Below are 24,836 nucleotides of genomic sequence, written 5' to 3'. Positions count from 1 at the left end.
ACGTAGTCTCCTCTGTTCCAGGGTGAAAAGGTTCAGGTCCTCAGTCTCTCAGTAGGACATTCCCTTCAGACCTGGAATAAGTCTGGTTGCTCTCCTCTGAACTGCCTCTAGAGCAGCGATATCTTTCTTGAAGTGTGGAGCCCAGAACTGTCCACAGTATCCAGATGAGCTCTAACTAGTGCATTGTACAGTCTGAACATCACTGCCCTTGATCTCAATTCTACACGTTTGACAATATACCCTAGCATTGTGTTTGCCTTTTTTTATTGCTTCCCCACATTGTTTGGATGGAGAAAGGATCAGTCCACGTAAACTCCTCGGTCTTTCTCATGTGTTACTTCATCTAGTTCTATTCCTCCCATAGTGTAATTATAGTGGACCTATTTGTTACCTGGATGTAATACCTTGCACTTGTCCACACTGAATTTCATCTGCCAGGTGTCAGCCCACAACTGAATATTATCTAAGTCCCTCTGAATAGCCTGTGCTGCCGAGATTGTATCTGCTGAGCCACCTATTTTAGTATCATCTGCAAATTTGACAAGTTTGCTAACTATCCCAGAGTCCAGATCATTAATATAGATTAGAAAAAGTAAAGACCCTAGTACTGATCCCTGTGGAACTCCACTAACAACCTCACTCCAGTTAGAAGCAACTCCTCTACTCGACACCCTCTGTTTCCTGTACATCAACCAGTTCATAATCCATCTACTTACATTACCCTGAATGCCTACAGCTTCCAATTTGAGGATCAGTCTTTGGTGTGGAACCTTATCAAAAGCTTTTTGAAAATACACATCCAAACTGTATTACACACAAATAAAAATGATTATTTTAATCATTTTTAATTGTGTGTAATACAGTTTGGATGTGTAGTTTTAATGGAATACATATTATCTATGTACACGAATGTCTTCCTTCCTTTATAGTGCAGCAATCGTATTTGTACTGTTCTCTCAAGCAAATGCACAAATGAAAATTAGGAAAAAAATACAGTTAAAGGAATGGCAAGAATCTAAATTATCATTGTAATCTGATATATGGTTGAGATAGAATAGTCTTTACACAAAGGAATGTATTCAAACAGATGTTTTCTGTTGTGATGGAGGGTCAGGCAGGGGGTAACACAGATCTTGTAGGGGAATGGAGTTAGGGTGCCTCCGAATTGACCATCCAGGCTAGGCTTCACTTCCTGCAGAGAGGAGAAGGAGAACTTCTGGCGGGAGCAGGTGAAGAACAAGAATCAGCTATATATATACATTGGTTCAGAAACATATGTATTGGTTCTCAAGAATCCAGGATTATGATTTATATTAATATTATTTGAAATACTAATATGTCAACAGAGTTAATTGTATTAACTGTCAAGCAAGCAAATGTTAGCAAGGCTGTTTTTATGAGTGCTGATCTTGTTGAAATTCCTTTCACAGAATCCGCTTCTGGTCTTCCTGTATTTTACTCAAGGCCGAAGATATCACATTGTATTGATTTCCGGTTCCATTGTTACATTTTTAAAAACCATGAGATTGGACATTTTGAATGCAATAACAGGAGACATCTGCTTCCATGAGAAGATACCCCACAGATTTTTGTACTCTGAAGCCTCCTCCAAATCTTTAAAAGGTTCTTCAATCAGGCATTGTGGACTTGATCATTTCTCTTTTGTAACTACTATTTGTGCTGACTGTGAAGTAACAAATGAAATGAAGTAACATTTCAACTGTAAATATATGAGATTATACTGCAATTTCATAGTTTTTATTTAGTACATATTATTCCTGTACACTGATGTCTTTTCTCTTCTTTAACAGTCTTTAACAATTCGTCTTTGTACTGTATTCAAGCAAATGCACACATAAAAATATGGCTGCTCGTATGACTTTGATTCTGAAATTGTCTGCTTACTTAACTGCTGGCGCTGGCAGACAGTAGACACTAATCATAAAGCTTCAGGCTCTACAGGACTCTAGTGGTCTTGGTATGTACAGTAGTTTTGTCACGGTCTCCCTTGTTTCCACCTTAGTTCACCACCAGAGGTCTCCCTCCCCCGAATACTAGTCTAGTGCTTCTCCTTTTCTTTGTCCAGTCAAACCAGTCTTTCCACATTCTTTCCTGCCAGGTGCACCTGTTCTGTCCTCCTTTCCTATCATTGGTCAATCTTTCATTCACCTCGTTCAAACCCTCTCTCCTTCACAGTACTTAGACCCCTCTGTTTCATAGATTCATTGTGAAGTCTTGCTTTCTCTCTAGAATCAATTCCGAGCCTTGTTTAGTGTTTGCGTCTCTGTGTTATTTGACCTCTTGCTACCCTCTCTCGTTTACCCCTTCTGGATCTCCCCAGTAGCCTGTTCGCCTGATCGATTGACCTTGGACTGTCTCTGTTTACTCTCTCGTTTTGCCCTTATCGGATTATCTGCTTCAACTTCTAGCCTGCACTTGGATCCCTACCCTTGGTCCTTGTGGACGTCACAAGTTCTAAAATGTTTCCAAGACATGTTCATTATAGTACAATTTGGTCCACTATAGTAAAGCAGGGCTCTACGCTTACTTTATTCCTAAATTGCCCCTAAATTGAAAAAATTAGGGGCACAGTCCAAAATGTAGGGGCACACTAAAAAAATAAAAATAATTTAGTGGCACATCATCATAAATGCTTCATATGTAATGCTATAATGAAAAACACAATGTGCCAGACATTGAAATACAGTGCTGTACAGTTGTTTCTCGACATAAGCAACCGCTTAGGGCCCCCAGCAACCCCCCAGCTCCGCCCCCAACCCCCCCCCCCAAGGGTGATTGAAAAAAAAAGTATATTTGCACTGTGCACCCAAATTGTATTTCACAATCGCACAACATTATTTTTACTCGCAAATGCAAGTAAAACACTCACACTGTAAAGCCCTGAAAAGCATAATGGAGACATTTTGAACCTGTAGAAAATCAGGGTAAATGCAAAACAAAAACACAGTGAAAGAAAGTGCAAAAATCTAAATTACTATTGTAATCTGATATACGGTTGAGATAAAAGAGCCGAGACTGTATATCCATTCTTTATTATTGCTTGCGATAATCAGCAGATGTTGAGATTGGCTCCTCTAAACAAAGGAATGTGTGCTAACAGATGTTTTCTGTTGTGATGGAGGGTCAGCGAGGGGTAACACAGATCTTGTAGGGGAATGGAGACCTGGTGCCTCCAGTTTGAGCTTCGAGGCTGGGCTCCACTCCTGGCGCAGAGTAGAAAGAGAACTTCTGAAAGAAGCTGGTGAAGAACAAGAATAACTCCATCCGAGCCAACTGCTCCCCCAGGCACACCCTCTTCCCTGGAGATAAAGAAAAGATTGAACAGATTTTCTTATATTATACTTGGAATCTAGCCATGTGTATTTTTTTTTTCTTAATTACATTTTTTCATTACTAAAACTCAATAAGAAATTATGTTTGTTTAAATAATCTCTCAAGACCAGGACTGGCCATCAATGAGCTAAGATGGTTCTTTATATTCGCAAATCTCAGTGATAATTCTTCAAAATGTGTTGGGGTTTTTTAACATTGGTTTCTCCGAATGCTCAATTTAATGATCAGGTGGAGAGCTAAATCTTAGACCTGAGCAAACATTTAGGAACAGTGAAATCGTGCTTACCAGCTGAAAATGGCATGAAAGCTTCCCGTCTCACAAAGTTCCCCTGGGAGTCCAGGAAGTGTTCTGGACTAAACGAGTCCGGTGTCTGCCACTCACTCTTGTCAAACAGGACCGAGTTTAAGATCGCCATCACTGCTGTACCCTAAATAAAAGAATATGGGGACTGAGTGGATTCTCTTCCGGAAAAAGCCGAGCACAGGCTTCAGTAGCCTTTGAAACATCGCGATAAGTTGGAAAACACTTATGGGCTAAGCCCCCCACTGCGAGAGTCTGGAGTCAGGAAGTGATAGAGAGAGAGAAGCAGGCTCTCACTGCAGACTCAACATCGCTGCATCAGCATCACAGAGTCAGAAAAAAGCATGCACATCTGCACAACTGTTACAGATGTTAGAATAAGCAGACAGTGAAGTAAATAGTTATTTAGATGAAGGCAGAAATGAGACTATATGCTTATGCAAAATCTGCAGCAGAAAGCCTGTCTTACAGTACATCCAGATTAATCACGGCATGCATGGCATCATACACGGCAAAAACACAGATTGAGCACTGCATATAGTTTTTAGGTGATTGTTCTTCCATATTTTGGTGAATTTTACACATTTCTCTTTATTTTTTGTTTTCAAACCTCGCCACATGTAAATATTGATGTTAAACTTTTTTTTTTTTTTTTTTTTGGTGGTTACCTTTGTTAGAGGTATGTGAAGTGCTGTTATAAGTTTTGTAGCTTTTCTACAGTTCTAATGTTAATTTATTGCCAGAAAACATTTTTTTTAATTAATTTGTGCCTGGAATAAGATCAAACAATTACTAATAACAGGCTTTGGTTTCAAAATGTTTGCACTATTTTCAAATTTGAGGGTGTGTTTTGGAATAATTCCCTCATTAACATGCAAATCAATTTATAACTTTTTTGAAATGTGTTTTTTCCGGATTTTTGTTGTTGTTATCCTGTCTCTCACTGTTAAAATACACCTACCATTAAAATTATAGACTGATCATTTCTTTGTCAGTGGGCAAACTTACAAAATCAGCAGGGGATGAAATACTTTTTTCCCTCACTGTATATATATATATAATTCTTGTTCAAGACCAAATATATAAAGTTTCCAACCTTAACTGCTCTTTTCCTTGGCTTCTATTACCTTTGGGATAAAGTACCCTCCTACTGTTGTGTCTTTGATCGCCATCCTTGGTCCATTCAGTGGTACAATATTGCCCATCCTCTGCACTTCGTGGATCACTGCATCAGTGTAGGGCATGTTGGCTCTGTCTGCCATGCATGGTGGTCTTGCCTGCCCAATCACTCTGTCTATTTCAGCTTGCACTTTCTCTGGTGAGGGACAAAGCAAAGAAGGTAAATTCCTGAGTAACTCATCTTGCAATGTGTAGCCCATGTACACAGTGCTTTTCTAACACTAATTTGTTCCCATTGGTTTGGTTGAGATCTTGGCATTATGCTCTGCATTGATAGTGGTTAAAACAAGGTTAAAACGCTTTGAGGCTTCCACTATCTCCATACAACTACTTACCTTGAATCTCTGGGTACTTCATCATGTAGAGGAGAGCCCAACGCAGTGTGGTAGAGGTGGTTTCAGTCCCAGCCAGAAAGAGGTCCAGAGTGCAAAGAACCAGATTCCTCTCATGGAAGCCAGATGCAATGTCCTCTTTACTCTGACAGGAACATTAAGGATCAAGAGTCACCTCATGAGAGTACAGGGGTAAGGTATTCTCAAACTCCAATGCACAACATAATCCATTCATGCACTAGGAAATTGCATGTATGGCGCAAAATGGGTGGAGTGGCTGAAATTATGCATGATCCATGCTATATTCAAAGGTTAACTCAGCCCCATTCCAGCAGACATCACCATTCCAGCAATGTCAACAATGGGAAGTGTGGAACTGTCTCTGTTTTATATATGGTTGTATATGTGCTGCACCAGAACAAATTCCTTACCATTCTGTTTTTTACTGAATGGCAATAAATAAATACATATTTTAAAGGGAAATGTGGCTAGTAGAATGCAGTATGTCTGTTGACATTCAGACAGTAATGATGTACTATACACCCAGCAACAGCAACCCCGACATAGGCGAAGATATGCTGAAAGGGTGCGTCAGCACACATTTGAGGAGCTCAGCAATTAGCAAATTGTGTCCAGGTATCATCTCAACCAAGACATGCTGAATTATCTATGTCACATAGCTGCATAATGACCTAGCCAGACAAATTCTGTGTAGTGCTGCATTATCTGAACACCTGATAGTGTCTGTCTGTGTATGTGTCCTGGCTACCAGGACCTTCCAGACAGTAGCAGGTGATAAGAACATAAGAAAGTTTACAAACAAGAGTAGACCATTTGACCCATTGTGCTCGTTTGGTGTCCATTAATAACTAAGTGATACAAGGATACTATCCAGTCTATTTTTAAATGTTTCCAAATGTTCAGCTTCAACCACATCATTGGGGAGTTTGTTCCAGATTGTGACAACTCTCTGTGTGAAGAAGTGTCTCCTGTTTTCTGTCTTGAATGCCTTGAAGCTCAATTTCCATTTGTGTCCCTGGGTGCGTGTGTCCCTGCTGTGTCTCCTGTTTTCTGTCTCATCTGCAAATTTGACAAGTTTGCTAACTATCCCAGAGTCCAGCAAAAAGCAAAGGCCCTAGTACTGATCCCTGTGGAACTCCACTAACAACCTCACTCCAGTTAGAAGCGACTCTTCTAATCGACACCCTCTGTTTCTTATACATCAACCAGTTCATAATCCATCTACTTACATTACCCTGAATGCCTACAGCTTCCAATTTGAGGATCAGTCTTTGGTGTGGAACCTTATCAAAAGATTTTTGAAAATCTAAATATATCATATCATATGCTTTCACGTGATCTACAGCTGCAGTTGTGTGTTCAAAAAATTCTAATAAATTAGTAAGACATGATCTGCCTTGTCTAAACCCATGTTGACTATCTCCAAGAATATGGTTTTCATTAAAATGCTCCTGTATTTTCTGTCTAATAATTTTTTCCAACATTTTACAATGATGCAGTGGGGATCATCCGTCCGATGTGTCCTACCACCTTGGCTGGTTTACGTTGCTGCAACATGCTGAGGAACACACTAATCGGGACAGCTGGTTGCAGCAGCTATACGCTACTAGGCTAAAACACGTTTCACATAAACATTTTTTAAAGCTTGTATCTCCGCTGGCACAGTGGTTAAGGAACACCATTGGAGCCCAGTGTTGTGGGTTTGATTCCAGATGTGGGGATGTTGTTTCTTATGTTTAGATGTATATATTATTTCCTGGAGTTAAATGGTATCAGAGTAGAACAAACAATTATAAGGTTGTAGAACCCAGTAATGAATTTAAGTCTTTGAAGCTCAGTGGAGTCTCTCTGAACAACAAAATGTAACAGCATTTATAGAATGCATAACATGTGGTGCTGTGGGCAGGCTCCCAAGAAGTGTTACTTTGGGGTCAGTTCTCTGGCCTTTGGAATGTTTTTAATTGTCTTCCTGGGGGGAGGTGTGGGATGCGGAAACCAGATGGCTTACTTTGATGTACTCCGAGAAGTCCAGTCCCACGGTCATCATTAACAACTGTCAATCAATCACTATGATGTGTCCTCTCCAGCATTAAGAGAAGCCACAGAAAACCAGGAAGCAAATGCTGGGAGGGACTTCTACAGGATCAGCACTCGTGAAAACAGCCTTGCTAATATTTGCTTGCTTGACAATTAATACAATTAGCTATCCTGACATATTAGTATTTCAAATATTAATATAAAACATTATACAGTTACTACAAAACACTTATACCAGTTCTTCAAGGCGATTAATAAGACTTTTACACAGCTTCTCTTAATAACAATTGCGTTTCAAAAACACAGTTCAAGGAACGTGAACTAGTAGCAAATGTAAGGTAACTCATGGATATCCAGTTAGAATGGATTATTAATCAAATTCAGCCGAACTAAATGTAATAAATCAAATTTGAAAAATCCAGTATTATGATTTATATTAATATTATTATTTGAAATACTAATATGTCAATAGAGTTAAATGTATTAATTGCCAAGCAAGCACATGCTAGCAAGGCTGTTTTTATGAGTGCTCATCCTACAGAAGTCCCTTCCAGCATCTGCTTCTTGGTTTCCTGTCTTCTCTCAAGGCTGGATATTTCACATTGTATTGACTGATGATGACGAAAACTGTGAGATCGGACACTTTGGATGCCAAAGCAGGATAAATCTGTTTTAACGACACAGAAACCCAAAGGCCAGAGACCTGACCCCAAGGCAACACTTCTTGCGAACACATGACTTGACCCTGCTCACAGTACCCTACGTCATTTTCACTGTACTAATTTCTGCTAAGAATTAAGTCTCACTGCGGGGTTGCCCCTTGCACGTGATTCTTCTGAGCTTGTTAAATAAATATATTATTCTCTGAACTTCAACTTTATTCTCTGAACTGGGTTCTTCAAAAATAATAATAATAATAATAATAATAATAATAATAGGGCATCTAAACATGCACTAAATTTAAAAATGCTTAAGTTAGCGCTGCTTTTAGCTTTGTTAGAAGGACTGTAAGCACTGTATTTCCTAAAGATTGAAATAAACAAATATTTAAATAAAATAAAATTCACATAGCAGGATGCTCCATTGTGCATGTGCTTTCAGTTTTGTTGTTTGTGGATATTGTTTGTGGATGTCTTTAAGTTCGATATTTGTTTAATAAAAACATCTTTCCGATAATATCAAAACATTGCAGGCCAAAAGAACATCCCATCCTATCATAAAAATAGTAAATACCATTTAAAAACTAAAATAGCATACAATGATAAAAATAAGATGACTATGATAGAAAAAAATGCCCAAATGTATTTTCCTATTTAATAGTCTACAAGGAGTCAAACTTAGATTGACACTTTTCTTGCAGTATAGGATCATGGATGACCGTAATTACACATCTCAATTAGTTTATTTGACAGCAAAAGCTCTACCCATACCCAAATAGGAGCAGCTGCAGATGTTATTGATACCAAGGCATATATATTTGTTGTTATTCAGGTCTACAGCAGTAATGGTGCACTATGATGTGGAAGTTAATAGCCATACACAATTGGTGCATGTGACCGTTGTATCGGGTCAGCTGTATTCGGCATTCAGAAATCATTATATTTTTCCTGACCCTTACCTTATGTTGTTTAAAGACCAAAGCCTAAGGCAGAATTGTGAGAACATTTGGCAGGTCCATTCCTCAATAAACCTTACTGGCCTTACGATGTATAATAAGACCATCCGGTACTTCTGTCTGAGTAGTGTAAGTAGTAATATAGGGTACTTTATCGGAAGGGGGGGATGCGGGTGATTTGACCTTTGACCTGAACTTGAGTTGAACTCAGGGGGCCCCTTCCTAGGGGGTGGGGGGGCCCTTCCTAGGGGGGTTAAGGGGGATTTCACCTTTTGACCTTGAACTTGAGTTGAATTCGGGGAGGGGGAGGGGGGCTTCCTAGGGGGTGGGGGGGGTGCCGCAGAATAATTACCATATTGATGGGTTCCGAAGGAATGTGCAGGAGTGGTGGGGGTCTTCAACTGTTTTTCAAACCCTCCAAAAGATTTGTCTTTAAGCCAGACTGATTCTTTAGTAAAATAGCAATTTTTCTCTATACGTGTGAAGCTCCAAAAGAGCGCTATGTATACCCTTCAGATTATTTAGAAAACATAGATATTTTTCGCTACACTAGTGAAGCTCCAAAAGAGTTGTATTTAAGTCCTCCCGATTTATTTAGTAGATTAGCTATTTTTCCCTACGCGAGTGAAGCTCGAAAAGAGCTCTATTAAAGCCCTCCTGATTCTTTAGTAACATAGATACTTCTACTTGTCTCTTCAACAGGGCCAAAGCGGTTACCTCTTTCAAATGGACAAGGGTTATGTCGGTCTGGAGCTTTTTGAGCTAGTGGGGGTGGCGAGGAGATGTCTACGTCTTTAGTAACCTCGGATCGGTGAAGAATTAGTATATTTGGGGGCGGAGTTGACAGGGCACTGAAGAAATAGCCTATCATGTTAAAGTTTGGTTTGAAGAATTTAAATATTTGGCGGCGGAGTTAACAGGGCACTGATGACAGGTGGGGTCTGTTTTCAATTTAAGAAGCCGCTCTGTTTACATTTGAGGCGATGGGCCCCCCTAGCCCCGGATAATGGAATGTGGCGAGAGATAGCGATCTGTAGAAGCGGTGGGGGCTGTGGACAGCTTGAGAGACACAAGATGGACTGAACTTTAGAAAATCCTGAATATGAGCAAAATTAAAAGAAATGCAATACAGAAAATGTAAATTAAAACTTTCAGTAATCAGCATAATCTCAGTAAATACTACACCAACCCAAGACCAATATTTTCTTGCATTTCAGAATATATCAAACGTATTATTTAAAGAACAGATACAATGTAAAGATTGAATAAATACAATTATGAAGTTTTAAAGGTGTATGTGTGTGTGTGTGTGTGTGTGTGTGTGTGTGTGTATTCACAACAGCGTGCAATGTAAATGAAATGTAACGTTACTAAGTTAAGAAATCCTTAAATATAGAAGAGTTATAGAATATATATGCTATATAAGAAGCATAGACTATATATGTAGAAACTGGGAAATTTCAATACAACTCAATAAAATCAGCATTTGTAATAATATTAGTAACCAAACATCAAATTATTTTAAATAAATATGTAATATAATCCATTCATGCATTAAGATTAAGTAAATACACTCAATACGATCTCAGCACATCCTATGTGTATGTGTGTGTGTGTGTGTGTGTGTGTGTGTGTGTGTATTCACAACACCCGGTGATGTAAATGAAATGTAACGTTACTAAGTTAACTTAAGAAATCCTTAGAAGAACCATAAAATATATATGTAGAAACTGTGAAATTTCAATAAAACTCAATAAAAGCAGCATTTGTAATAATATTAGTAACAAAACATCAAATTATTTTAAATAAAAATCTAATGTAATCCATTCATGCAATAAGATTAAGTAAATACACAATATGATTTAAGCAAAAATCTATGTGTGTATGTATATTTATATAATTTACACATTACAATAGCTTGGGGGTGCAGTCTGAAGACCTTAATGGTCTTGGTTGTATTGACAGTAAGACATTTGAACAGACTTCAGTACAACTAACTAGTAACTTATGTACAGACATAAAGAACGAAAACACAATTTAATAACGATAGTAAGTAAATGAAACTAAACCACACTTTTTTAACTTAAGTCATACAGTATATAACCGACATTTAACTGAGCACAGCTCTCTTTGCTAGTTAGATAACTCTCCACGGTGTTAAGAAAAATACTAAAGTAACTTTAGACATATTACATATGTATCATTCATTAAGTATGTGTCTATTAAAACAGTAGATTTATACTTTTTCTAGAAAAATAATGTCCAGTCTCAGCATCTCAGGGAGTGACACCGACCTAGCAGCACATAAACAGAATACAGACAGAGGCCAGAGGGAGCAGCAACCTTAGAGACGACAGCGAAAGACAAGCGCAGGGAGACACAGTCACACTAGAGTCACACCGGATCATGCGTGAATCCAGCAGGTCTGTAGTGAGATAAGGTTAACACAAAACAATCAGGCACAGAAAAAGAGAGATTGGCTAGAAATAGAGAAAACCGATAAAAAATAAATAGAAAATACATACATACATAAATAAATAAATAACCATAATAACAGGGTGAGTTATAAAGACCAAACCGACACACTCGAATATTTGAACGTTTTATTAAGAATTTGCTTCACCGAAACAGTTCACACAGTCACTCCACTGATGCCCTGACAGGATCACACTGCAGTGGAGGGGCTTCACAAGCTGCACGTCCTGCTCTCAGCACCGCGGTGGGGGTTTGCAGGAGCGGCACGATTCCATCAACAACACAAAACAGACCCCCTAATGACTGAGAATTTATCACCAGAAAACCTGTACAAATCCAGCGGTCAGGCACTTCTATCCTCATTGTCTGTATCTAAGTAATGTACAATTGTGTTGAAACATGCACAGTGTACTGAAATACATGACATACTGATGTGATAGAGTTGACTATTTCGCTACAAACGTTGACATTTGTGAAATGCTTTATTATTATTATTATTTATTTTTTTATTATTTATTTATTTTTTTTTTATTTTTTTGGCAGACGCCCTTATCCAGGGCAACTTACAACATCAGTGCAATATAAAATGTATTTTCTATATCAAAGTCAATTCCAGTTGTAACAAAGCACACATAGCAAACAGAAATAGTCTATACGTTATATTCAAAATACTTTGTGGGCTTATTGCATATATATTGATTTTATTATTTTTATTACACATAGGGCTCCTCAAGAGGAGTTTAAGCGGCTCTGTATGGGTTGGGGTGGGGGGTCTGAGCTCAGGCATATCCAGAAGCCTTAATGTCCTGCTCTGTTTCAAGAGCCAAGTTTAGCCATGTGGCATTCCTTTTAACTGTATGTAGTCTGGTGATAACATAAAGCTGTTTTTTATGTTTACACATGGTGACAGACTGACAGACAGACACAGCATCACCCTGAACAGATCTGTCAAATCAACAGCTAGGACCTAACAGCATATAGCTTAAGCATCTAGGGTTTAAAACGGCGTCGCAGAGTCTCATTCACCCGGCCAATAGTTCACTGATTATCTTTGAAACGTGAGCAGAAACAGCACCAGCGCAATTCAGATTAATATTCTATACATTGAGCTGATGCAGCATCATTTCCTTCCTTCCTTCCCACCTTGTGTATGTTATTAACAATAAAGAAGCATTTCATAAAATAGATACCTCTCTGATTCTTATTTTGTACAAAAACATGTTCTTACCGGCTTGTGTCTCTCTCTGCTAAATCTGATTTCGCTTTACTGTACATCTCGAACCCCAAATAACGTTCAAAATAAGTAAAGTAGTTAAAAAGACAAAAGTTATGCACATCAACCCATTCGATGTGTCTCTGTATAAAAAATTAAATTGGTATTGTTTTAATGACCTCCTTGACTCCTGTACACTCTGAGTCATCCAACGTTTTGCTAAAAAGGGCTGATCTGACCGCGCTGGGGAGAAAGCGGTGGGGGAGGAGAGTCCAGCTAAGAAAATAAAAAAAGCTCCGGCCTCTGTGGAGAGCCGCCTGAAAAGCTGCGAGGAATGCGGCCCGTACATTCACAGCCCCTCTCTGATCTGAACCCCCTGACACAGATCCTCCAGAGCCGACCGGACAGCACAATGTCACATTACAGCGGTGCAAACGCAGGGTGTCTGTCTAGTTAGTTAGATAGTTGTATGAATTCTCAGCATTGACACTGTTAAGGCTGTACAGAAACGCATGAGAACTGCAAGGTCTTGATGTTTTTATTTTTCCTTACTAAGGTATTATCATTTCCAGACAGGATCAGTAAACTAAAGTAAAATAAAATGAAATGTTTGTGCTTTAAAAGATTAATTTCACTTTACATTTGTATTGATTTGTATTACAAATAACTTCAATAATAACTAAACTGACCACCCACCACCGCCTGTCTGTGAGCGCACTAAAGACAAATTAAACTTTCCAAATAGTGACATTAAAAATACACTAACTTCAAAGTGTAAAGATTGCATCTAAGAGGGGTTTAAAATTAAATGATTGAGATTTAACAGATTAGTAATTGTAAGAATAAGTAGCATCTTAATGGTTACCTTGAATTCAGGGCAACACAGTTAATGAACGGGCAGGGCTATTAAGCCTGGTTGAACATTATTCAAAATACAACACTAGTGATCGTCTGGAGTGTTACACAAATTGGGGGACAGGATTTCTCAGGCTTTAAGGGGTTGAACCACCGTCACACGTTCCACAGCATAGGACACTGACTCTCGTACCCCGTCATCTGTCTGCATTACCCCTGAAATGAAAAGTACAGCTTCAACCACATCAGTTTTTCTGGTCTGTCAAGAAGTATGGTGCCATGTGTATCGCCTTCTAACATGTTTAATAAAATCTTATTGATTTGTTGTTTTATTCAGCACATGTATTTTAAATCATATGAACACAGTTTTTATACCGGTGGACATATTTGGCTTTTGGGCCCGATGTACAAGCAATTTTAAGCGGGATTTGACTTATCAGTAAAATACAGGCTAAAGACAAAGGTTCATTTTAACAAAGATCAAGATTGTATTTTATTTTATTGTTTTGGATTTATTCAACCTTAATCAAATGCATTATTATAAATCACAATGCTGAATACAAACAGGGAGCCTATAACAAATACTCAGGGGGAATCTGCTTTAGATTAGTACATAATTTCAAATAACTAGACCAAATACCTCAAACACATCAGAAATAACTGTTTACAAAGACTTTCCGTCTTTATCACATTAGTCGACTGAAAAAGGTTTTCAAAGTAAGATAAAAGAAACAAATGTGTAACTTTAAATAAAAAAAAAAACATTTTACTCATTTGTGACAATAAAGAAAACTAAGTTGAGGCCCTAAAACAGAGACCTAATAAATGCTTAGAAACAACAACACATTTGTGTCGTTCAAATAAGAAAACTGAATAGCGGGTGACCACAGCCCGGGAGGAAGGGATCTAACTGTGTCTGTGTGTTAAAAAGTCACGAAACATGATTGTGAAAACTCTGACTCATTACATAAGTTTGAATTACTATTTATTTATGTGTTTTCTTTACAGTTTTCTTCTGGTTGAGCATCCTGAAAAGAACTGCACATTCATATCAGATCAGGGGTTTGATATGAGAGAGCTGTGAACTCAGCGATCGGTAATAAGCATCAGTCACAGGCTAGGGGCCCCCAGCCCAGGGTGGAGCCGCTTATCAAAACCCCTGCAGGGGCAGAGCAGGCGAAATTAAAGAGAGAAAATTAAAGATCATAAGCGAAATTAAAGAGGGTTTTGAGGCCTTGAAGAAATGCGTGGAGCTGGAATCTGTTAAAAAGAGACTGCTTCCGCCGTGAAGGGCGGCGGAGATGTGAAGGCGGTTGGTGGCGTGTGGACGTGTACGGTCACGCCCTCTTCTAAGAGCGCTACGGGGTGGGACTCGGGTCAGAAGACAGAAAATGTCTTCTCCAAAAACCGAGGAGGCCGCCAGGTCCCGCGAACCTCTTCCCTCCCCGGCTAGCCCCCGGGCCTATGCTCCGGGCTTTAATACACCTGCGGACCCCCGAAGCCTCATCTCCCGATATAAAATACAAATGACACGTTTTTTTTGGTTAATAAACATGTTCATGGTCTTATCCTGTGAAATAGGGTGTATTTATTAATGTTAAAGAACTACAATGTTTTTGCGTGTACGGTGCGCTGGGTTAAAATCCAGAAAGCATCGGAATACATTGTACGGGGTTATTCGTTTTCAAAACCTGTTTATAGGTTCAAAGGTATAAAAGTGCCTAAGCTAGATCCCTCTGTGAATACCTCAATATAAACACAGTTGTTGAAATATGTAATCATGTTTAAGGTGTTTGATGCTATAAATGGGCCACCTGTAGGTGAAATAACTAAATACATGTTTTGTTTGTATAGAGGTGGAAAGACAACACAAACAGCTTTGTAGACTCACATTACACCAGATCCCTGTTCTATAATCAAGTACACAATACTAACTCCATTTAAAAACAAAGCCAGTAAGATGTGCCAAATGTTTACAGATGCTCCAAAATATGGCGATAAAATGGTCAAGTTTAAGAATAGAACATTTTTACATATAGAATACATGGGAATATAAACATATAAATCCTCTATTATTTGAATATTTGTCTTTTAAAAAATCTTGACACTCGATATCCGTAAAAGAAAATTAGGTATATAGTCAATGATACAACTAAACAAAAAAGCACCCCTACTACCTAGGTCCTCGGTCTGTGCTACCAACCAGAGGAGCTCTTAGAGGTGCCTGCTCTGCCCCTGCAGGGGTTTTGATAAGCGGCTCCACCCTGGGCTGGGGGCCCCTAGCCTGTGACTGATGCTTATTACCGATCGCTGAGTTCACAGCTCTCTCATATCAAACCCCTGATCTGATATGAATGTGCAGTTCTTTTCAGGATGCTCAACCAGAAGAAAACTGTAAAGAAAACACATAAATAAATAGTAATTCAAACTTATGTAATGAGTCAGAGTTTTCACAATCATGTTTCGTGACTTTTTAACACACAGACACAGTTAGATCCCTTCCTCCCGGGCTGTGGTCACCCGCTATTCAGTTTTCTTATTTGAACGACACAAATGTGTTGTTGTTTCTAAGCATTTATTAGGTCTCTGTTTTAGGGCCTCAACTTAGTTTTCTTTATTGTCACAAATGAGTAAAATGTTTTTTTTTTTTATTTAAAGTTACACATTTGTTTCTTTTATCTTACTTTGAAAACCTTTTTCAGTCGACTAATGTGATAAAGACGGAAAGTCTTTGTAAACAGTTATTTCTGATGTGTTTGAGGTATTTGGTCTAGTTATTTGAAATTATGTACTAATCTAAAGCAGATTCCCCCTGAGTATTTGTTATAGGCTCCCTGTTTGTATTCAGCATTGTGATTTATAATAATGCATTTGATTAAGGTTGAATAAATCCAAAACAATAAAATAAAATACAATCTTGATCTTTGTTAAAATGAACCTTTGTCTTTAGCCTGTATTTTACTGATAAGTCAAATCCCGCTTAAAATTGCTTGTACATCGGGCCCAAAAGCCAAATATGTCCACCGGTATAAAAACTGTGTTCATATGATTTAAAATACATGTGCTGAATAAAACAACAAATCAATAAGATTTTATTAAACATGTTAGAAGGCGATACACATGGCACCATACTTCTTGACAGACCAGAAAAACTGATGTGGTTGAAGCTGTACTTTTCATTTCAGGGGTAATGCAGACAGATGACGGGGTACGAGAGTCAGTGTCCTATGCTGTGGAACGTGTGACGGTGGTTCAACCCCTTAAAGCCTGAGAAATCCTGTCCCCCAATTTGTGTAACACTCCAGACGATCACTAGTGTTGTATTTTGAATAATGTTCAACCAGGCTTAATAGCCCTGCCCGTTCATTAACTGTGTTGCCCTGAATTCAAGGTAACCATTAAGATGCTACTTATTCTTACAATTACTAATCTGTTAAATCTCAATCATTTAATTTTAAACCCCTCTTAGATGCAATCTTTACACTTTGAAGTTAGTGTATTTTTAATGTCACTATTTGGAAAGTTTAATTTGTCTTTAGTGCGCTCACAGACAGGCGGTGGTGGGTGGTCAGTTTAGTTATTATTGAAGTTATTTGTAATACAAATCAATACAAATGTAAAGTGAAATTAATCTTTTAAAGCACAAACATTTCATTTTATTTTACTTTAGTTTACTGATCCTGTCTGGAAATGATAATACCTTAGTAAGGAAAAATAAAAACATCAAGACCTTGCAGTTCTCATGCGTTTCTGTACAGCCTTAACAGTGTCAATGCTGAGAATTCATACAACTATCTAACTAACTAGACAGACACCCTGCGTTTGCACCGCTGTAATGTGACATTGTGCTGTCCGGTCGGCTCTGGAGGATCTGTGTCAGGGGGTTCAGATCAGAGAGGGGCTGTGAATGTACGGGCCGCATTCCTCGCAGCTTTTCAGGCGGCTCTCCACAGAGGCCGGAGCTTTTTTTATTTTCTTAGCTGGACTCTCCTCCCCCACCGCTTTCTCCCCAGCGCGGTCAGATCAGCCCTTTTTAGCAAAACGTTGGATGACTCAGAGTGTACAGGAGTCAAGGAGGTCATTAAAACAATACCAATTTAATTTTTTATACAGAGACACATCGAATGGGTTGATGTGCATAACTTTTGTCTTTTTAACTACTTTACTTATTTTGAACGTTATTTGGGGTTCGAGATGTACAGTAAAGCGAAATCAGATTTAGCAGAGAGAGACACAAGCCGGTAAGAACATGTTTTTGTACAAAATAAGAATCAGAGAGGTATCTATTTTATGAAATGCTTCTTTATTGTTAATAACATACACAAGGTGGGAAGGAAGGAAGGAAATGATGCTGCATCAGCTCAATGTATAGAATATTAATCTGAATTGCGCTGGTGCTGTTTCTGCTCACGTTTCAAAGATAATCAGTGAACTATTGGCCGGGTGAATGAGACTCTGCGACGCCGTTTTAAACCCTAGATGCTTAAGCTATATGCTGTTAGGTCCTAGCTGTTGATTTGACAGATCTGTTCAGGGTGATGCTGTGTCTGTCTGTCAGTCTGTCACCATGTGTAAACATAAAAAACAGCTTTATGTTATCACCAGACTACATACAGTTAAAAGGAATGCCACATGGCTAAACTTGGCTCTTGAAACAGAGCAGGACATTAAGGCTTCTGGATATGCCTGAGCTCAGACCCCCCACCCCAACCCATACAGAGCCGCTTAAACTCCTCTTGAGGAGCCCTATGTGTAATAAAAATAATAAAATCGATATATATGCAATAAGCCCACAAAGTATTTTGAATATAACGTATAGACTATTTCTGTTTGCTATGTGTGCTTTGTTACAACCGGAATTGACTTTGATATAGAAAATACATTTTATATTGCACTGATGTTGTAAGTTGCCCTGGATAAGGGCGTCTGCCAAAAAAAAATAAAAAAAAATAAATAAATAATAAAAAAAAAAATAATAATAATAATAAAGCATTTCACAAATGTCAACGTTTGTAGCGAAATAGTCAACTCTATCACATCAGTATGTCATGTATTTCAGTACACTGTGCATGTTTCAACACAATTGTACATTACTTAGATACAGACAATGAGGATAGAAGTGCCTGACCGCTGGATTTGTACAGGTTTTCTGGTGATAAATTCTCAGTCATTAGGGGGTCTGTTTTGTGTTGTTGATGGAATCGTGCCGCTCCTGCAAACCCCCACCGCGGTGCTGAGAGCAGGACGTGCAGCTTGTGAAGCCCCTCCACTGCAGTGTGATCCTGTCAGGGCATCAGTGGAGTGACTGTGTGAACTGTTTCGGTGAAGCAAATTCTTAATAAAACGTTCAAATATTCGAGTGTGTCGGTTTGGTCTTTATAACTCACCCTGTTATTATGGTTATTTATTTATTTATGTATGTATGTATTTTCTATTTATTTTTTATCGGTTTTCTCTATTTCTAGCCAATCTCTCTTTTTCTGTGCCTGATTGTTTTGTGTTAACCTTATCTCACTACAGACCTGCTGGATTCACGCATGATCCGGTGTGACTCTAGTGTGACTGTGTCTCCCTGCGCTTGTCTTTCGCTGTCGTCTCTAAGGTTGCTGCTCCCTCTGGCCTCTGTCTGTATTCTGTTTATGTGCTGCTAGGTCGGTGTCACTCCCTGAGATGCTGAGACTGGACATTATTTTTCTAGAAAAAGTATAAATCTACTGTTTTAATAGACACATACTTAATGAATGATACATATGTAATATGTCTAAAGTTACTTTAGTATTTTTCTTAACACCGTGGAGAGTTATCTAACTAGCAAAGAGAGCTGTGCTCAGTTAAATGTCGGTTATATACTGTATGACTTAAGTTAAAAAAGTGTGGTTTAGTTTCATTTACTTACTATCGTTATTAAATTGTGTTTTCGTTCTTTATGTCTGTACATAAGTTACTAGTTAGTTGTACTGAAGTCTGTTCAAATGTCTTACTGTCAATACAACCAAGACCATTAAGGTCTTCAGACTGCACCCCCAAGCTATTGTAATGTGTAAATTATATAAATATACATACACACATAGATTTTTGCTTAAATCATATTGTGTATTTACTTAATCTTATTGCATGAATGGATTACATTAGATTTTTATTTAAAATAATTTGATGTTTTGTTACTAATATTATTACAAATGCTGCTTTTATTGAGTTTTATTGAAATTTCACAGTTTCTACATATATATTTTATGGTTCTTCTAAGGATTTCTTAAGTTAACTTAGTAACGTTACATTTCATTTACATCACCGGGTGTTGTGAATACACACACACACACACACACACACACACACATACACATAGGATGTGCTGAGATCGTATTGAGTGTATTTACTTAATCTTAATGCATGAATGGATTATATTACATATTTATTTAAAATAATTTGATGTTTGGTTACTAATATTATTACAAATGCTGATTTTATTGAGTTGTATTGAAATTTCCCAGTTTCTACATATATAGTCTATGCTTCTTATATAGCATATATATTCTATAACTCTTCTATATTTAAGGATTTCTTAACTTAGTAACGTTACATTTCATTTACATTGCACGCTGTTGTGAATACACACACACACACACACACACACATACACCTTTAAAACTTCATAATTGTATTTATTCAATCTTTACATTGTATCTGTTCTTTAAATAATACGTTTGATATATTCTGAAATGCAAGAAAATATTGGTCTTGGGTTGGTGTAGTATTTACTGAGATTATGCTGATTACTGAAATTTTTAATTTACATTTTCTGTATTACATTTCTTTTAATTTTGCTCATATTCAGGATTTTCTAAAGTTCAGTCCATCTTGTGTCTCTCAAGCTGTCCACAGCCCCCACCGCTTCTACAGATCGCTATCTCTCGCCACATTCCATTATCCGGGGCTAGGGGGGCCCATCGCCTCAAATGTAAACAGAGCGGCTTCTTAAATTGAAAACAGACCCCACCTGTCATCAGTGCCCTGTTAACTCCGCCGTCAAATATTTAAATTCTTCAAACCAAACTTTAACATGATAGGCTATTTCTTCAGTGCCCTGTCAACTCCGCCCCCAAATATACAAATTCTTCACCGATCCGAGGTTACTAAAGACGTAGACATCTCCTCGCCACCCCCACTAGCTCAAAAAGCTCCAGACTGACATAACCCTTGTCCATTTGAAAGAGGTAACCGCTTTGGCCCTGTTGAAGAGACAAGTAGAAGTATCTATGTTACTAAAGAATCGGGAGGGCTTTAATAGAGCTCTTTTCGAGCTTCACTCGCGTAGGGAAAAATAGCTAATCTACTAAATAAATCGGGAGGACTTAAATACAACTCTTTTGGAGCTTCACTAGTGTAGCGAAAAATATCTGTTTTCTAAATAATCTGAAGGGTATACATAGCGCTCTTTTGGAGCTTCACACGTATAGAGAAAAATTGCTATTTTACTAAAGAATCAGTCTGGCTTAAAGACAAATCTTTTGGAGGGTTTGAAAAACAGTTGAAGACCCCCACCACTCCTGCACATTCCTTCGGAACCCATCAATATGGTAATTATTCTGCGGCACCCCCCCCACCCCCTAGGAAGCCCCCCTCCCCCTCCCCGAATTCAACTCAAGTTCAAGGTCAAAAGGTGAAATCCCCCTTAACCCCCCTAGGAAGGGCCCCCCCACCCCCTAGGAAGGGGCCCCCTGAGTTCAACTCAAGTTCAGGTCAAAGGTCAAATCACCCGCATCCCCCCCTTCCGATAAAGTACCCTATATTACTACTTACACTACTCAGACAGAAGTACCGGATGGTCTTATTATACATCGTAAGGCCAGTAAGGTTTATTGAGGAATGGACCTGCCAAATGTTCTCACAATTCTGCCTTAGGCTTTGGTCTTTAAACAACATAAGGTAAGGGTCAGGAAAAATATAATGATTTCTGAATGCCGAATACAGCTGACCCGATACAACGGTCACATGCACCAATTGCACCCCTGCACATTCCTTCGGAAACCATCAATATGGTAATTATTCTGTGACGCGGTACAAACACCCCCCGCACCTCTAAGAAGGGACCCCCCCCCCCCCGAGTTCAACTCAAGTTCAAGGTCAAAAGGTCAAATCCCCCTTAACCCCCCTAGGAAGGGGCCCCCTGAGTTAACCTCAAGTTCAGGTCAAAGGTCAAATCCCCCACAGCCCCCCTTTCCGAAAAAGTGCCCTATATTACTACTAGTGTAGTTTATGCTGCCACTTGTAGAATAATGTAAAAAAAAATAAAGAAAAAGCAAATGCCAAATACCTTTTCTATTTCTGCCAAGTAAGAGTCAATGTAGTCTTGGGGGGCTAACGGGTCCCAGTCCTCCTTGTGTTTCTCCAACTCTTTTCTCACAAACGCAGCTAGCTCTTTGTAGTTGCTGAATATTTTATTGTGCGGTCCTGGAACAAGCTTCATAACAGCAGGAAAGGCTTCATAGAGCTGATGAGGAAACATATAGGATTGCATTAAACTCATTCTAACCGGATTCCTCTTTAATGCTCAGTGCCACAAAAAAAATCTGAATTTGGGTTTTACCAATGTCAAGCTTTCCAACAAGCTGCATATTGCATTTAAAAATAATCAAATTTCTAATTTTGAATATTGTAATTTGGAATTGTTTCCTCTGTTAAATATAAATAATGTCTATTAATCCATAAACAAGTGCAGTTTATAAAAGAATGGTGGGTCATGGTGCTAATAAATAATGTGACAGAGAATATTGCTACAGATCTACAGCTGTGTTGCTATTTACCTGGACATAAATGGTTCCCTCCAGAGTTAACGTTTCGGAGAGCAGCTTCAGCGTTCTTTGAAATTGATTGTCACTGTATTCAAACCTGTGTCCAAAGACCATGCTACAAATGATGTTGGAGACAGCATTGTTAAGAATGAAGTGAGGATCGAAAGGATTTCCTGAGAGGGATCAGTGAAACAAAGAGAGCATTATGAAACAATTTGAGTCTTGTTCAGACCTGTCAAAAGTAGGGCTACCTTGATTAATCAACTAATCAGACCTATTAATCAACTAATGAATTGATCAACCATCATTATGTTCTCTATTTAATCGAGAAGAATTTTTATTTTCATTATACTGACTAAATTCATTAGTAATTTTCATTATAAATTATACAAAATTACTACAGTACAGTAGCTAAAGTAGTGTCCGTGCACAAAATGGAGGATTACAAGCCGCTAAAGGGAAAGCTACAGTTTAACTTTGTATTCAACTGGATTCGGATGGAAACATTGAAGACAAAGGAAAGGTTTTTGGTTTTATTTGCAAGCAATGCTTTTCTTACAAGGACAGTGTGAGTTTTTTGCATTATAGAGAATTTTGCATTATATTTATAATTATGTAGCATAGCTCTCATTGAGACGTTATGTCACACTGCCAAAATAAACCCACTTTCACGCATTGTTTCTTAAATCTCATGCATTTGCCCCACTCAACAACTATGCACACACCCCCTCTCAGTTCCTGCTTTTGTCGGCAGTAGTGGTATCTGTTACTACATTTTTCTTATGTGACAAATCTCACACTATGATTTAGTGCAGGGTTGCCCAACCTTTTTTGACATGATATCTACTTTTTCAATTGCCAGACTGATGAGATCTACCAGTCTCAGGTACGAAACATATGAATCGGAAGCTCAGCGCTGAGTGTGTGCCTGTCACTATGATACTCAGCTGATACTCACACATTAAATCAAAGGACTCTACTCTTATAATACAGTGGACCAATAATAGGTTTTCCATATTGGAACATTTTAAATAAATTAATTTCCTATCTTAGTGTGACTGCTGGCATTGGGAGGAGGCAGCTAGTTTCTCATAGTCAGGGCAGTAGCAGCTGGTTGCAAACCTCAGGCTGGTCACTAGGTGGTCATCTGTCATGGTAGATCAGTACTTGGACTTTATGATCTTCATGTGAGAGAATGCAGACTCGCATAGGTAGGTTGATCCAAAAAGGGCTGACAAGTAGAAGGCACATTTTCTTATGTTGGGATACTTCTCCTGCAGCAATAGATCCCAGAACTTTCCCTTCATCTCAGTGGTTGCCCTGGATTTAATCTCAATGTAATTTTGAAGGGTGAGAATTTCATTCTCCACTGCAGTTGTGTGCAGGTGAAAAAGTGATCCCACTTTGGAGGCAATGTCATCCACGTCTATATCTGTGCCAAATGGGAAGCATGTGGCTCAAGTGACGCAAAGTCAGAGAAGCGTCTGTACTTGCTCAATGTAATGTGCACTGTCAAACTGCGCTGTGTCTTTGCCCTGACGCTCAAGTTCTGAATGCATATTATGAAAGTTGCACAGGTCCTTCCGTTGCAGTTTACTTGAGAGCAGTTGTAGCTTGTATTTAAAAGCGTTCATGGAGCTGATCATGTCGATTACATTTTTTTCTTTTCCTTGCAGCTCTACATTCAGTTTGGCAGTTAGGTCAGTAAGGAAAGCTAAATCCAGAAGCCACTGTTTGTCCTCTAGCTGAGCATATTCTGCATTTTTAGAGAGCTGGAGAAACTCTTTGATTTCATGCAACAGCTCACTGAATCTCCACAAAAACTTGCCTCTGCTCAGCCACCGCACATCAGTGTATAGTAGCAGGTCCGTGTGCTCTGCTTCAGTCTCCTCCAAGTGAGCGCGGAACAGCCTCCGTTGAAGGCTTCTCGCTCGAATCGAACACACAATCTTCATTGCAACATCTATCACCTAGTTCATGTTTAACATTTTCCCGCACAAAGCATGTTGGTGAATTATGCAATGATAATTAAGAAAGTCCGGAAAAGAGTCATTATTTTTGCACGATGCAATGAACCCACTACTATGGCCTACCATAGCAGGTGCCCCATCAGTGGTAATGGAGAGAAGCTTATAAAAGGATCTTGGATCTTGTCAGCGAACTCCATGAAAGCTTGAAAAATATATTCGCCCCTTGTATGTCCTTTCAGTGGCAAAATGGTAAGTAGTTCCTCTTTTGCACTCATGTACTTGAATATCATTTTAATACAAATGCATAACTGTGCCACATCTACCGTATCTGTCAACTTGTCAAACTGAGGGAAAAACATTCACACTCACCAATATCTGTCGTTCTTCAGATTTTCCTCGAGATCCTCCACTATTCCCTTACATTGCCGTATCACTGTATTTCTGGAAGATTGAATGTCCTTGATAGCAGCCACGATCTCAGTCTTATTCTTAAAATTCCCAAATAGCGAGTCTGCAGCCTCAATCAATGCCTCCTTGACCATCTCTCCATCGTTGAATGACTTTTTGTACTTAGCAAGAACGTGACTCACATGATAGGATGCTATGGTTGCTGCCTTCCCTTTGGTAGTAGGTCTCGTGAAAATTGACTGCTGTGCTACTAGTTGAGATTTCAGTTCTTGCACCTTTCTTTT

The 24,836-nt window shown here is 38.7% G+C and overlaps 1 protein-coding gene across 2 annotated transcripts in view; it reads right to left on the bottom strand.

Annotated features, from left to right (window-relative positions):
* Positions 1-3,037: 3,037 nt before the first annotated feature.
* Positions 3,038-24,836, bottom strand: part of LOC136758458 (cytochrome P450 2J2-like) — a 31,176-nt gene continuing 9,377 nt past the window's right edge. For both annotated transcript variants that reach the window (XM_066712839.1, XM_066712840.1), the window contains exons 4-9: positions 22,187-22,347; positions 21,697-21,873; positions 5,170-5,311; positions 4,783-4,970; positions 3,641-3,782; positions 3,038-3,320 (exon numbers count right to left, since the gene is read on the bottom strand). In XM_066712839.1, coding sequence (XP_066568936.1) covers positions 3,145-3,320; positions 3,641-3,782; positions 4,783-4,970; positions 5,170-5,311; positions 21,697-21,873; positions 22,187-22,347 — 986 coding nt within the window. In that variant the 3' untranslated portion in view covers positions 3,038-3,144. The remainder of the gene's footprint in view (positions 3,321-3,640; positions 3,783-4,782; positions 4,971-5,169; positions 5,312-21,696; positions 21,874-22,186; positions 22,348-24,836) is intronic.

The sequence above is a fragment of the Amia ocellicauda genome, chromosome 9 (assembly GCF_036373705.1).
Source record: "Amia ocellicauda isolate fAmiCal2 chromosome 9, fAmiCal2.hap1, whole genome shotgun sequence".
Lineage (NCBI taxonomy): Eukaryota > Metazoa > Chordata > Actinopteri > Amiiformes > Amiidae > Amia > Amia ocellicauda.
The sequence above is the reverse complement of the archived record's forward strand: the minus strand, read 5'-3'. Positions and strand labels throughout refer to the sequence as shown.